General features: G+C 37.7%; 1 protein-coding gene across 3 annotated transcripts in view; it reads right to left on the bottom strand.

The window, feature by feature from the left end:
- The window catches only part of PRDM5 (PR/SET domain 5), a 209513-nt gene that overhangs the window by 46789 nt on the left and 148084 nt on the right, over positions 1–14640 (bottom strand). For all 3 annotated transcript variants that reach the window (XR_009563928.1, XM_030863957.2, XM_030863958.2), the window contains one exon: positions 1576–1661. Coding sequence is in view for 2 of the 3 variants with exons in the window: in XM_030863957.2 (XP_030719817.1) it covers positions 1576–1661 (86 nt within the window). In the remaining variant the exon portion in view is untranslated. The remainder of the gene's footprint in view (positions 1–1575; positions 1662–14640) is intronic.

The following is a 14640-nucleotide window of genomic DNA, read 5'->3' as shown; positions in this document are numbered from 1 at the left end:
TTTATGTTAAAACAAAGTAAAAGCCAAAATAGGTGAATTGGAAATATCATATCACCCTTTCTTGAGAAAACACAAAAGGTAATTTTTTTCTCTGCAGTAATTTGAACAGCCTCTTCTGAGGTATAATTATAGAGTACCAGATTTTGGTTAACCTCATGAGGTTTGACAAGAGAAACCAGGGCTGCTTTGCCTGTTGGTTGATATCTTCAAAACACATTACTGGCACTACTGTGACAACTGCACACACATAAAACAACCTCCTAAACTCAACTAGCTTAAACCTCTTTAATAGGGCTCGCTGTGAAATAAATATTTTGAGTATGCACATTCAAGTCATGTTGTGAACAGTAACATTTGTCTAATCCTTTATGGTCTATGAAGGAATTTTATATTTAGCCATTACTCCAGTTCCTAATATCCATATACTATGAATATGACATTTTATATCATATGAGAAGCTCAATGTGGACTTGCTCTAATGAGCACAGAAGCCTCCTCTCTCCTCTACCACAAAGAGGAGTATTTTCTTAACAGGACCTCAGAGGTTATCGTTTATGGCCTACAGAACTGAAGTGGAAAGCTAGCATATTATTACACTGGAAAGGTATTATTATTATGTGTTTTCGCTCAAGTTTCATTTTACAGCTCAGGTAAAAAGCGAAATCCAGGAGAAGCCTAAATTAGAATTGCTCTTAAGGGGATTAGGCATGTCTCTTAAAATTTGAAAAAAATATGGCATTTACATACAGACCATAAGGACTTTTAAAAGACCAAGCTGAACAGAGCTGTGTGAAAGGTAATGCGGTGAAAAGAGGAAACAGAGCAAAATCAAGAAGAGCTATTTAAAAACAACATCAAATTTTCAAGTGGAAAGTTCATGTAAAGTATCTAATTGTGTCCTAAACTGAACAGTGAGCTAAGAAATGTAGCTGCATGGAAGGTGAGCCGCTCATTTATTTTTATAGCATGTGAGGCAGATGCTTGAGTCTGAAAAAGCCATAAGTAACAGAATGACAAGAGTCCAGTGAGAGTTGCTGACAGCAGAGGCACAAAGGGCATCCTCGGAAAAAAAGAATGAAAGACAGCACCGGGCACGCCCTGTAGCGCAAGAAGCGGTCCTTCCTTGTTTGCCACCTCCCGTGATAATTCAAATTATTTTCGACGTCTTTCTTGCAAATATACCTGCTCATATGCATTAATTAATGGGCACATGCTGACAGGCGCACCTCTGTTCAAGAAGTGCTGGCATCTGCGTTACTGGCAAACACTCTGCAGACAGCACCCTTATATTTTTCAGTATTAAAATGCTACAGTCTATTTACTGGGCAGTGTGTCCTTTATAACTCCTGTTACTCCTAAAAACTGGTTCACAATTCAAAGAATGGGGATGCTTTGGGAGTTTCAATTTCTGTTTCTTTCATTGTTGTGTCTAAAAAGATTATTCCCAAATGTTCATCATAAATATAAACGTATGATTTTGGATATACCACCTTTCTTTTCTCAGGTAAAGTTAAACCTTTTTAAAATAAGTATGGATTTTATAATACATATTAAGGAGAGAGAATATAATCTTACCCTGGTGTGAGTACGAATGTGCATCTTCAGCCCGTCATTTTTACTGAATCCTTTTTCACAGTAAGGGCATTGATAGGGACGCTCACCTACGAGATAAAGGAAAGCTTCCCGTCAGGAAAATCGAAAGCAGCAAAGCAGGCACATACCGTCGCTCCTCCCGCACCAGATCCTGCCCACCACAACCTCTCCTGCACTGCCAAGAAAAGGCTCAGGCACAGCAGGGCCAACACCTGGGGCAGTTCAGGGTGGCGGACGAGGCTTTCCCTCCTGCGGAGAGGCTGCGAGCCCAGAGCAATTCCAGCACTCAGAAACAAGCAACATTCAGGCTCGCTGCATTTTCCTTTTAATATTTGAGCCCAAATTAAATCTAATTTTAAGAACCTGTTAAAAAGATTTCCTATCAGTCAATTTGTTCTGTCACTATACTGCACATTACAGGGATCACTGTTTCACTGATACTTTGTTTTTTAAAAAAGATTTCAGAGGCTAAACGCTCTTTGGTGGGGCTAATGGCAGACTCCCAGAGGGCTCATGCCAAGGAGTACGTCCCAGAACTGCTGCTGCCAGTGTCCTTGTCCCTGCAGTGAGCCACAGCCATCCCCTGCCTCTGCAGGAGGCCTACCAACACTAGCAGATCACCACGGAGCCCCGAGAAGAGTTCCCTGTGCTATACACCACGTGGCTGACAGGGTCTTGGTGCTCCAGCCAGGTGTCAGGCCTGAGCCTCTGAGGTGGAAGAGCCGAGTTCAGGACACTGGTCCACCAGAGACCTCCCAGATCCACGTAATATAAAACGGCGAAAGCTCTCCCAGAGATCTCCATCTCAATGCTAACAGCCAGCTCCACTCAACGACCAGCAAGCTACAGTGCTGGACACCCTATGCCAAACAACTAGCAAGACAAGAACACAACACCACCCATTAGCAGAGAGGCTGCCTAAACTCATAATAAGGTCCCAGACACCCCAAAACACATCGCCGGACGTGGTTCTGCCCACCAGAAAGACAAGATACAGCCTCATCCTCCAGAACACAGGCACTACTCACCTCCACCAGGAAGCCTACACAACCTATTAAACCAACCTTAGCCACTGGGGACAGACACCAAAAACAATGGGAACTACGAACCTGCAGCCTGTGAAAAGGAGACCCCAAACACAGTAAGTTAAGCAAAATTAGAAGACAGAGAAACACACAGCAGATGAAGGAGCAAGGTAAAAACCCACCAGACCAAACAAATGAAGAGGAAATAGGCAGTCTACCTGAAAAAGAATTCAGAGTAATGATACTAAAGATGATCCGAAATCTTGGAAATAGAATGGAGAAAATACAAGAAACGTTTAACGAGGACCTAGAAGAACTAAAGAGCTAACAAACAAAGATGAACAACACAATAAATGAAATTAAAAACTCTCTTGAAGGAATCAATAGCAGAATGACTGAAGCAGAAGAATGGATAATTGACCTGGAAGATAAAATAGTGAAAATAACTATCGCAGAGCAGAATAAAGAAAAAAGAATGAAAATAACTGAGGACAGTCTCAGAGACCTCTGGGACAATATTAAATGCACCAACATTTGAATTATAGGGGTCCCAGAAGAAGAGGAAAAAAAAAAGGAACTGAGAAAATATTTGAAGAGATTATAGTTGAAAACTTCGCCATTATGGGAAATGAAATAGTCAATCAAGTCTAGGAAGCGTAGAGAGTCCCATACAGGATAAATCCAAAGAGAAACACGCCAAGACATACACTAATCAAACGATCAAAAATTAAATACAAAGAAAAAATATTACAAGCAGCAAGGGAAAAGAAACAAATAATATACAAGGGAATCCCCATTAGGTTAGAGCTGATCTTTGAGGAAAAACTCTGCAAGTCAGGAGGAAGTGGTAGGACATATTTAAAGTGATGAAAGGAGAAAACCTACAACTAACATTACTCTACCCAACAAGGATCTCATTCAGATCCGACGGAGAAATTAAAACCATTACAGACAAGCAAAAGCAATGAGAATTCAGCACCACCAAACCAGCTTTACACCAAATGCTAAAGGAACTACTCTAAGTGGGAAACACAAGAGAAGGAAAAGACCTACAATAACAAACCCAAAACAATTAAGAAAATGGGAATAGGAACATACATATCGATAACTAACTTAAATGTAAATGGATTAAATGTTCCAACCAAAAGACACAGACTAGCTGAATGGATACAAAAACAAGACCTGTATATATGCTGTCTATAGGAGACCCACTTCAACCTAGGGACACATACAGACAGAAAGTGAGGGGATGAAAAAAGATACTCTATGCAAATGGAAATCAAAAGAAAGCTGGAGTAGCAATTCTCATATTAGACAAAACAGACTTTAAAATAAAGACTATTACAAGAGACAAAGAAGGACACTACATAATGATCAACAGATCAATCCAAGAGGAAGACAGAACAATTGTAAATATTTATGAACCCCACATAGGAGCACCTCAATACATAAGGCAAATGTTAACAGCCAAAAAAGGGGAAATCGACAGTAACACAATCATAGTAGGGGACTTTAACACCCCACTTTCACCAATGGACAGATCATTCAAAATGAAAATAAATAAGGAAACACAAGATTTAAATGATACATTAAACAAGATGGACTTAATTGATAGTTATAGGATATTCCATTCAAAAACAACAGAATACACTTGCTTCTCAAGTGCTCATGGAACATTCTCCAGGATACATCATATCCTGGGCCACAAATCAAGACTAGGTAAATTTAATAATATTGAAATCATATCAAGTATCTTTTCTGACCACAATGCTATGAGACTAGAGATCAATTACAGGAAAAAAATCTGTAAAAAATACAAACACATGGAGGCTAAACAATACACTACTAAATAACCAAGAGATCACTGAAGAAATCAAAGATGAAATCAAAAAAATACCTAGAAAAAACTGACAATGAAAACATGACAACCCAAAATCTATGGGATGCTGTGAAAGAAGTTCTAAGAGGGAAGTTTATAGCAATACAGTCCTACCTCAAGAAACAAGAAACATCTCAAATAAACAACCTAACCTTACAGCTAAAGCAGTTAGAGAAAGAAGAATAAGAAAAAACCCCAAAGTTAGCAGAAGGAAAGAAATCATAAAGATCAGATCAGAATTAAATGAAAAATAAATGAAGGAAACGATAGCAAAGATCAATAAAACTAAAAGCTGGGTCTTTGAGAAGATAAACAAAATTGATAAACCATTAGCCAGACTCATCAAGAAAAAGGGAGAAGACTCAAATCAATAGAATTAGAAATGAAAAAGGAGAAGTAACAACTGACACTGCAGAAATATAAAGGATCATGAGAGATTACTACAAGCAACTATATGCCAATAAAATGGACAACTTGGAAGAAATGGACACATCCTTAGAAAAGCACAACCTTCCAAGACTGAACCAGGAAGAAATAGAAAATATAAACAGACCAATCACAAGCACTGAAATTGAAAATGTGATTAAAAATCTTCCAACAAACAAAAGCACAGGACCAGATGGCTTCACAAGCAAATTCTATCAAACATTTAGAGAAGAGCTAACACCTATCCTTCTCAAACTCTTCCAAATATAGCAGAGGGAAGAACACTCCCAAACTCATTCTACGAGGCCACCATCACCCTGATACCAAAACCAGACAAGGATGTCACAAAGAAAGAAAACTACAGGCCAATATCACTGATGAACATAGATGCAAAAGTCCTCAACAAAATACTAGCAAACAGAATCCAACAGCACATTAAAAGGTTCATACACCATGATCAAGTGGGGTTTTTCCCAGGAATGCAAGGATTCTTCAATATATGCAAATGAACCAACGTGATACGCCATATTAACAAACTGAAGGAGAAAAACCATATGATAATCTCAATAGATGCAGAAAAACATTTCGACAAAATTCAACACCCATTTATGATAAAAACTCTCCAGAGAGCAGACATAGAGGGAACCTATCTCAACATAATAAAGGCCATATATGACAAGCCCACAGCCAACATCATTCTCAATCGTGAAAAACTGAAACCATTTCCTCTAATTTCAGGAACAAGACAAGGTTGCCCACTCTCACCACTATTATTCAACATAGTTTTAGAATTTTTAGCCACAGCAGTCAGAGAAGAACAAGAAATAAACAGAATCCAAATTGGAAAAGAAAAAGTAAAACTGTCACTGTTTTCAGATGACACGATACTATACATAGAGAATCTTAAAGATGATACCAGAAAACTATTAGAGCTACTGAATAAATTTGGACACAAAATTAATGTACAGAAATCTCTTGCATTCCTATACACTAATGATGAAAAATATGAATGAGAAATTAGGGAAACACTCCCATTTACCACTGCAACAGAAAGAATAAAATACCTAGGAATAAACCTACCTAAGGAGACAAAAGACCTGTATCCAGAAAACTCTAAGACACTGATGAAAGAAATTAAAGATGATACAAACAGATGGAGAGATATCATGTTCTTGGATTGGAAGAATCAACACTGTGAAAAAGACCAGACTTCCCAAAGCAATCTACAGATTCAGTGCAATGCCTCAAACTACCAATGGCATTTTTCACAGAACTAGAACAAAAAATTTCACACTTTGTATGGAAACACAAAAGACCCTGAAGAGCCAAAGCAATCTTGAGAACAAAAAAACGGAGCTGGAGGAATCAGGCTCCCTGACTTCAGACTATACTACAAAGCTACAGTAATCAAGACAGTATGGTACTGGCACAAAAACAGAAATGCAGATCAATGGAACAGGATAGAAAGCTCAGAGGTAAACCCACACACATATGGTTACCTTATCTTTGGTAAAGGAGGTAAGATTATACAATGGAGAAAAGACAGCCTCTTCAGTAAGTGGTGCTGGGAGAACTGGACAGTTACATGTAAAATAATGAAATGAGAACACTCCCTAACACCATACACAAAAATAAACTCCAAATGGATTAAAGACCTAAATGTAAGGCCAGACACTGTAAAACTCTTAGAGGAAAACATAGGCAGAACGCTCTATGACAAAAATCACAGCAAGATCCTTTTTGACCCACCTCTTAGAGGAATGGAAATAAAAACAAATATAAACAAATGGGACCCAATGAAACTTAAAAGCTTTTGCACAGCAAAGGAAACCATAAACAAGACGCAAAGACAACCCTCAGAATGTGAGAAAATATGTGCGAACAAAGCAACTGACAAAGGATTATCCTCCAAAATTTACAAGCAGCTCATGCAGCTCTATGTTAAAAAAACAAATAACCCAATCCAAAAATGGGCAGAGGACCTAAATAGGCATTTCTCCAAAGAAGATATACAGATTGCCAACAAATATATGTAAGGATGCTCAACATCACTAATCATTAGAGAAATGCAAATCAAAACTACAATGAGGTATCACTTCACACCGGTCAGAATGGCCATCATCAAAAAATCTAGAAACAATAAATGCTGGAGAGGGTGTGGAGAAAAGGGAACCCTCTTGCACTGTTGGTGGGAGTGTAAATTGATACAGCCACTATGGAGGACAGTATGGAGGTTCCTTAATATCTGAAAACAGAACTACGATATGACCCAGCAATCCCACTACTGGGCATATACCCTGAGAAAACCATAATTCAAAAAGAGTCATGTACCACATTTTTCATTGCAGCTCTATTTACAATAGCCAGGACATGGAAGCAACCTAAGTGTCCATTGACAGATGAATGGATAAAGATGTGGCACATATATACAATGGAATATTACTCAGCCATAAAAAGAAACAAAATGAGTTATTTGTAGTGAGGTGGATGGACCTAGAGCCTGTCACACAGAGTGAAGTCAGTCAGAAAAAAACAAATACCATATGCTAACGCATATATATGGAATCTAAAAAAAAAAAAAAGGTTCTGAAGAACCTCAGGGCAGGACAGGAATAAAGACGTAGATGTATAGAATGGACTTGAGGACGCGGGGAGGGGGAAGGGTAAGCTGGGACGAAGTGAGAAAGTGGCATGGACATACATACACTACCACATGTAAAATAGATAGCTAGTGGGAAGCAGCAGCATAGCACAGGGAGATCAGCTCGGTTCTTTGTGTCCACCTAGAGGGAGATGCAAGAGGGAGGGGATATATGGATATATGTTTACGTATAGCTGATTCACTTTGTTATACAGTAGAAACTAACACACCATTGTAAAGCAATTATACTCCAATAAAGACGTTAAAAAAAAAAAGCCATCATCCTAAGTGAAAGAAGCCAGACTCAAAAGGCCACATATTATGATTCCATTCATATGGAAGTCCAGAATAGGGACAGAAAGTAGATTAGTGGTTGTCTAGGGCTGGGGGTGGAGATGGGAAACACAGGAGTGATAGCAAACAGGTAATGTGTTTCTTTTTAGGGAGATGAAAATGTCCTAAAATTGACTGTAGGGGTGGCTGCACATATCTATGAATATACTAAAAACAATATATTACACACTTTAGGTAGATTGTATGATATGTGAATTATACCTCAATAAAGCTGTTTAAAAAAAAAGATTTCATAGTCTATCTCAGTTAAGGAGATGAGTTTTAAAAGAACTTCATAAAATTGGTGTATGTTAAACAGAACCATCTTCTGTTATAACTGAGTCGAGGTTGTATCTAGAGATTCTTATTTAGAAAACAGCCAAACCATTTTTTTAAAACAAGCAAGCATACTCACACGCATCACACTTTCTAAAACATTCTACTGTAAGCTGACAAAGATATGACAAAATTTAATCTCCAGGAGGAATCTGAAGCGTCCCACTGGTCAAAGCCTAATTATTCAGAATGGACAGTACCTCAGAGTCACTCACTTCCTGACTTTCATTTATTCATTGTTTCATTTATTGATTCTTTCATTTCCTTCTCCTCAGAGACAGGCCTTTTGACAAGTAGTGTGCCGATCCTCTGCTCTCTCACATCCCATTTGATTCTCATTCTCGTTCAATCACGTATTACTTGAGTTATGCCAGCGAACGCCCCCATCAGGTCAGCAATGAGCTCCTAGTGGCTCAATCCAATGGTCACTTTTCATCATGGCCTTCCCTGACCTCTCCCCAGTTGCTTCACAAAATGTCCAGCCACGTGCCTGGGCCTGGAGGCTGCATGGCACAGGGGGCCTTGCCCTGTTCTCTGAACCCTGTGTTGTTGGCAGTAACATCATATGGAAGCAACTGGGGCAGAGCTCCCAGCTCAGCAGCTTACCCAGCTGCTCCTTGAGGAGCATCCAGGTCACTCCCTTTGAACTCTGTCTGAAGTGGGCACTGCGAGAGAATGACAACCACCCAAGACAGAAAAAACAAAAACCTAAAAATAACAATGGTAACACTAACGAGAACAGGACTCTAATGAATTATCCAGACTCGCCAATTTCTTCTGTGAGACAAAATCAACTTTTGCACTAAGTAAATCAACCTGGATTCTTTACCTTATGGTTGTGAACTGGGAAGGTGTGGCTTTTCACACACACGCAAAATAAAGGCTTAGAGTCCAATTTATTTGAAAAACTATGAAAATATTTTATTTTAACCTTAAGTCGATAATATGTGTTTATCTTCATTCCAGATCCCTCTGTTGAACCTCTGCCTTGAGATATCCATACACCCACCTGGTATCTTCATTTGGATATCTCACAAACAACTCAAATTCAGCATTCCTGGGCTTTAGACGCTGATCCTCTGTGTCCTGTACATCCTGTCCTGATTAGTTATACCACGATCATCCAGCTATCAAAAAAGAAACTTAAACAGCCATTCAAGATGCCCTTTTTTTTACTCACTTCTCCCTACATCTAACCTCTGAAGTCATATTAATTTCACTTCTCTTATATTTCTAGAACTTTATTCCTTGAAGGTGATGGCAAGAATGAAAATAATATTCATAGCATCAGCAGCAGGAGTAGTAGCAGGAACGGTTATTAATTGATTTTCTTAATCATTAACCTTCAACCATGCACACACAGAGAAAAAGAACTGGAAGAAAACAGCAAGATGCTAATGCTCATGGGGCTAACTCCTGCATCATCGAAGTCCAGATAATGTTTTATTTTCTTCTTCATAAAGTATGAAAAGCAAAGTAATTTTTTAGATTTTCAAAGTAAGTGTTTTACATTAGTGATAAGAAGGCTAAAATGTTTAATTCCTATTTATCTATTAACAATCTAATCAATCTAGATAATAGATAAAGCATGATAAACAGTAAAGTGGTGGACAGGAAAAGTCGTTTCACAAATTTTTAGCAATCATAAATTAATTTAATATTCACAGCTATTCTCTTTGTATCACAGAGCTTTATATGTGGTATTACTCTCCAAAGACCAATAGAATAGCCAGCACAAAAAAAAAAATCAAAGATTTACAGTCATCAGGTTAGTTATATGTTAATTAAACCTAATGTAGTATATTGAATTATTATTTTCTTTCATGATAGCCAAAATTGATTGAGCAAGGAACGAAACATAGATAATACTAAGGAATTTTAGAGAAGGGAGCATAACAAATTCATTCCCCATTTTACCTGGTGTCGTAATACAGAAATTTCCACTACAGACATGAGCTTTTTCTCCTCTTTTAGAATCTGATTGTTCTGAGTTTGAAAAATGCTCATCCTCTCCTAGGTGTAACTCTGGGGAAGTCATGCAACCTCACTGAACCTCTGAAAAATGGGACCAAACATTCAGGTTTGTTTACAGCAGTCTCTATGCCAGTTACCACACGACAAGTAGCACTCCCTTTCACTTACACGAGTGACCCAACTGGGACAATAAAAACATATGGTCACCTATTATGGATTGAATTGTGTCCCCCAAATTCACATGTTGCAGTCCTAACCCCAGTACCAGAGCATATGACTCTATCTGGAAATAAGGCTGTTGGAAATGTTCCTAGAGTAGTCTGGGTCCCTAATCTTATATGGCTGGTGTCCTTTTAAGAACATGGCCTTGTAGAGACAGACAAACACAGGGAGAATGCCAGGTGAAGAGTGGAGTTATGCTGCCACAGCAAGGAACTACCAGAAGCCGGAAGAAAAGCCTGGAACAGATCCTTCCCTGGAGACTTCAGAGGGAGCACAGTCCTGCTCACACCTACCCTCCAGAACCGCGGGACAACAAATTTTTGTTGTTTTAGCCACTCTGTGGTCCTTTGTTACAGTCCTAGCACACTTATACAATCACCCTGCTCATAATGGAGGCGATTATTATCTTCACTGATGTCTGTCTGTCTGTCTGCTGTCTGTGAGGCCTGTGTAGACTGCTCAGGAGAGAAACTGGTACTCTAGACGGCCAGTGTTTCCACCCCATCCCCACTCCAACCCTGAGATCCAGCGATACTGAGGTGATAGGTTTGGGAAACTTGGGTTAAGTCCCACTCCACTCATTCATTCCACTACCCCAGGATGTAACTCCAGTTTTAAAGGATGTCACTGGGTAAATGGCTTTAATAAACAGAAGTTATTTGAAAACTAGAGTATGAGGTTTGCAAATCAGCCTAGGCTACATTAAGCTGCTACCCTTTTGGCTGGAGCATGTTTAGGGCAAGCCTGCCTCTCTTAGACTCTGAGGACAAAGCTACCTGCCGTCCCACACAATCTAAAGCTGAAGGTTACGTGTATAAGTCAACATGCTGATAAACAGTAAAGTTATTTGTCTAATTTGCATATTAAAGACAAGCTGATATTCTTAGGGGTTTTTTTTTTTCACATTATGCATGTGATATTTTCCCTCATTAGTGCAAGGTATTGTGATGAGTAAGTTTCCAGGAAATATTTTTGTCTACATATAAAATTATCCTGGTATGAACAGGAATTTTCTTGAGTTAACTCTAAGAACACAGATCTTTTTTCTTGCTTGAACACTGCCAGTACATAGGTTCTGATGTACAATATGGTGCAAATCCAAGTAATGATTACTTTTAAATGTCTGGTAGATTTAGATGCTGACCGTTTACATTTTGCATAGGCTCATAGCAATGTTCAAATTCTGACTAACATGAAAATTAATCTTAAAACTAGCTAAAAAAATTGAGCTTAAAAACCAATGTAAATGGAAATAATATAATAGCTGAAACACACAGAGCCTACTAGTAGGCTCTCTTCTACGGTTCAGAATACTTAAGGTATATTAGTAATTTTGTTTCTTGTAACAACATTATGATCTAGGAATTCATATCTCTAGATTACAAATGAGGAAAGCAGGCACAGAAAAGATAAGTGATTTGCTCAAGATGACATAGCTATTAAATAGTGGAATCAGAATTTTAACCCTTAATCTTTAACTCTCATACCATAATATAAATTAGTAATATGGCTAGTATTTTATATAAATTAGGGTAGACTTCCTAAAGTTACTGACAAAAACTCTGCTTCTTGCAATTACAGCTGACATTAACCAGATCTTTCTGACTGGTATACCGAGGCATTCTTTTAGTTACCAAAGCTCATCAGGAAAAAGTCAGGGGCAGGTTAGGAATGTATGTTATATCTCAAAGCAGATCCCAAGCGGATGCAAATACTGACATAATATTAAACTATGCCTTGCGAACTACATACAGGTAACCACCTTCAACATTCAGAAGGGAAAAACAGTACTGCCAAATAGCCCATACTACACTATGAGATTCAGCTACCAGTAGTTAGATTCAATAAGCATAGTAACATAAATAATATTGAAGTGTACTTAACAGCAAAATATTTCTCATTTAACTAAGGAAAATAGATGAGTTCTTCACATCTGCTTCTTTCTTTAAATTATGTTCTGACACTGAATATCATTAAAGTCCGCTTGTGTTTTCTTCAAAAACATCAAGGAACATACAGAAACATGATGACAACTGTAAAAGGTTGATTTTAAGCTGATTTTACAAGGTGCCACAAAGTAGGCAGTCCATGAAGCTAATTTATTCATTCATTAAATAGATATTTTTTGGGCACATACCATCTTCTAGTTACTGTCCTGGGCTTTGGGAATGCAGTTGCGAATAGATTCACAAAATCACAGCCTCTTCAATTTTACTAGTGTAAATGAGAAAGACAAGTAAACATTAAGAAAAAAACATAATTCCAGATACTGACATTGTAGGAAGAAAATAAAACAAGGAGATAGGTTTAAGAAAGACCTTTGGTGGGAGTGCACACAGGTTTAAGAAAGACCTCTGGTGGGAGTGCACACAGGTTTAAGAAAGACCTCTGGTGGGAGTGCACACAGGTTTAAGAAAGACCTCTGGTGGGAGTGCACAGGAAAAGGACTTAGGAAAAGGTCATTAGGAAAGGCAAAAGAATTGAATGAATGTAGTACCTAGATGCCAATTCAAGCACACTTTTTTGTAACCCTTAATCATTGAATTGGAAGCATTTTAGCTTTACTGGACTTGAAATAGGTGCCTCCAAATTCTCACTGCGGGCACACCTGAGACAGAAGAAGCTTAGAAGTACCTGAAATATGCAAGAGGGGCTGTGTGGATATTCAGAAAAGAGCTCCAGAAAATTGCAGATGGCCTTCCAAAGGCAGCTGGTGGTAATGAAAGGGGACATCTGGGTGCCACATGTAAGACTTTACCAGAGTCTACCCTGGTCCCCAAATAAGTTACCTTGAGTCTTTTACAAAGAAAATGCATTATGACCACAACCATCCACTGGCAAGTATGGGCAAAAACAATAGGAAAAAAATCTGATTCTAGTTTAATATATGCCATTAGTATTATAATTTATTGACTTTACCATTATTTTGTGCAATATAATTAAACACATCAGAAGAATTCCAGGCCTCACTAAAGGATTAACATACTAATATTAAAACAATATCTTAAAATGTGTGAAGGGAATTCAGGTTAGCATGAATCTTCAGGATAAAAGGAAAGATCTTAAAGCCACTAAACCACTGAACATCCATCTATTGCCTGTAATCACCCCAACGTCCATCTTGAACAAATCCTTTCTAAAGATCTATGTTTACACAACATGAAATTACTAAAGAAAATATTGCAAACTTTGATATACCTATGTTAGATATCTTGATATTCTTAAATTTAGACCATGGATTTAATTTTAGATATGAACTTGATCACTCTATTAGAAGCTCAGAAATATCATTTCATACCACTAAACACACTGAATGCAAAAAACTTAGTAATATTGACTGTAATCAATTTTTTTAAGTTTTTGTTGATGTGGTCCATTTTTAAAGTCTTTATTGAATCTGTTACAATATTGCTTCCGTTTTATGTTTTGGTTTTTTGGCCATGAGGCATATGGGATCTTAGCTCCCCGACCAAGGATCGAACCCATACCCCCTGCACTGGAAAGCGAAGTCTTAACCACTGGACCGCCAGGGAAGTCCCTTTACCACAATTTTTAAAAAAGCGTATGGCCGATGAGCCCTATACTTTGAGAGATTTTTAAACAAGTGGAAAAGTTTACTACATAATGTATGTTTTAAGACATTTTGATTAAAATAAAAACAGATTATTTCCAGAAAGCATTTTAATAATTTTAACTTTTATTCTGTTAGTATATTTTTAAAAACCTATATAGATTTCAGGGAACTCCCATAAATCTCTGAAAATATGAAAAAACGTACATACAGAGAAAATGCAATTTAAGATGGACTAAGGTCAAACTCTTATTTTCGATGAATCCAAATTAAATAATGTTTAAATAGTTAAATTACATAATGTTTAAGGATTTTGGAGCCATAGTTTTAATTTTTACTTTGATTTTTCTAAAATTAAGTTTTGGACACGGCCACTTTCAAATGAAAAAGCAAACCTCAGAAGTGTATGTTTCATGAAAAATACTCTAAGATGGTTCCATATGGTTGAACTTCAAAATATATATATTATACGGGAATTGCTTAGAACTTTATATTTGATTTTCACAAATATCATGGGACTGGCTTATTCTGCTATTGTGGACTAAGGAAACTGTTATAAAACATCAAAGTCACTCATTCTAAATGAAAATTAAACCAAAACTATAATTGTGTAAGCACTACCCAATCATTTTTTCCAATT

Source organism: Globicephala melas, chromosome 5, assembly GCF_963455315.2.
Source record: "Globicephala melas chromosome 5, mGloMel1.2, whole genome shotgun sequence".
Lineage (NCBI taxonomy): Eukaryota > Metazoa > Chordata > Mammalia > Artiodactyla > Delphinidae > Globicephala > Globicephala melas.
This window is presented reverse-complemented; position numbering and strand designations above follow the sequence as displayed.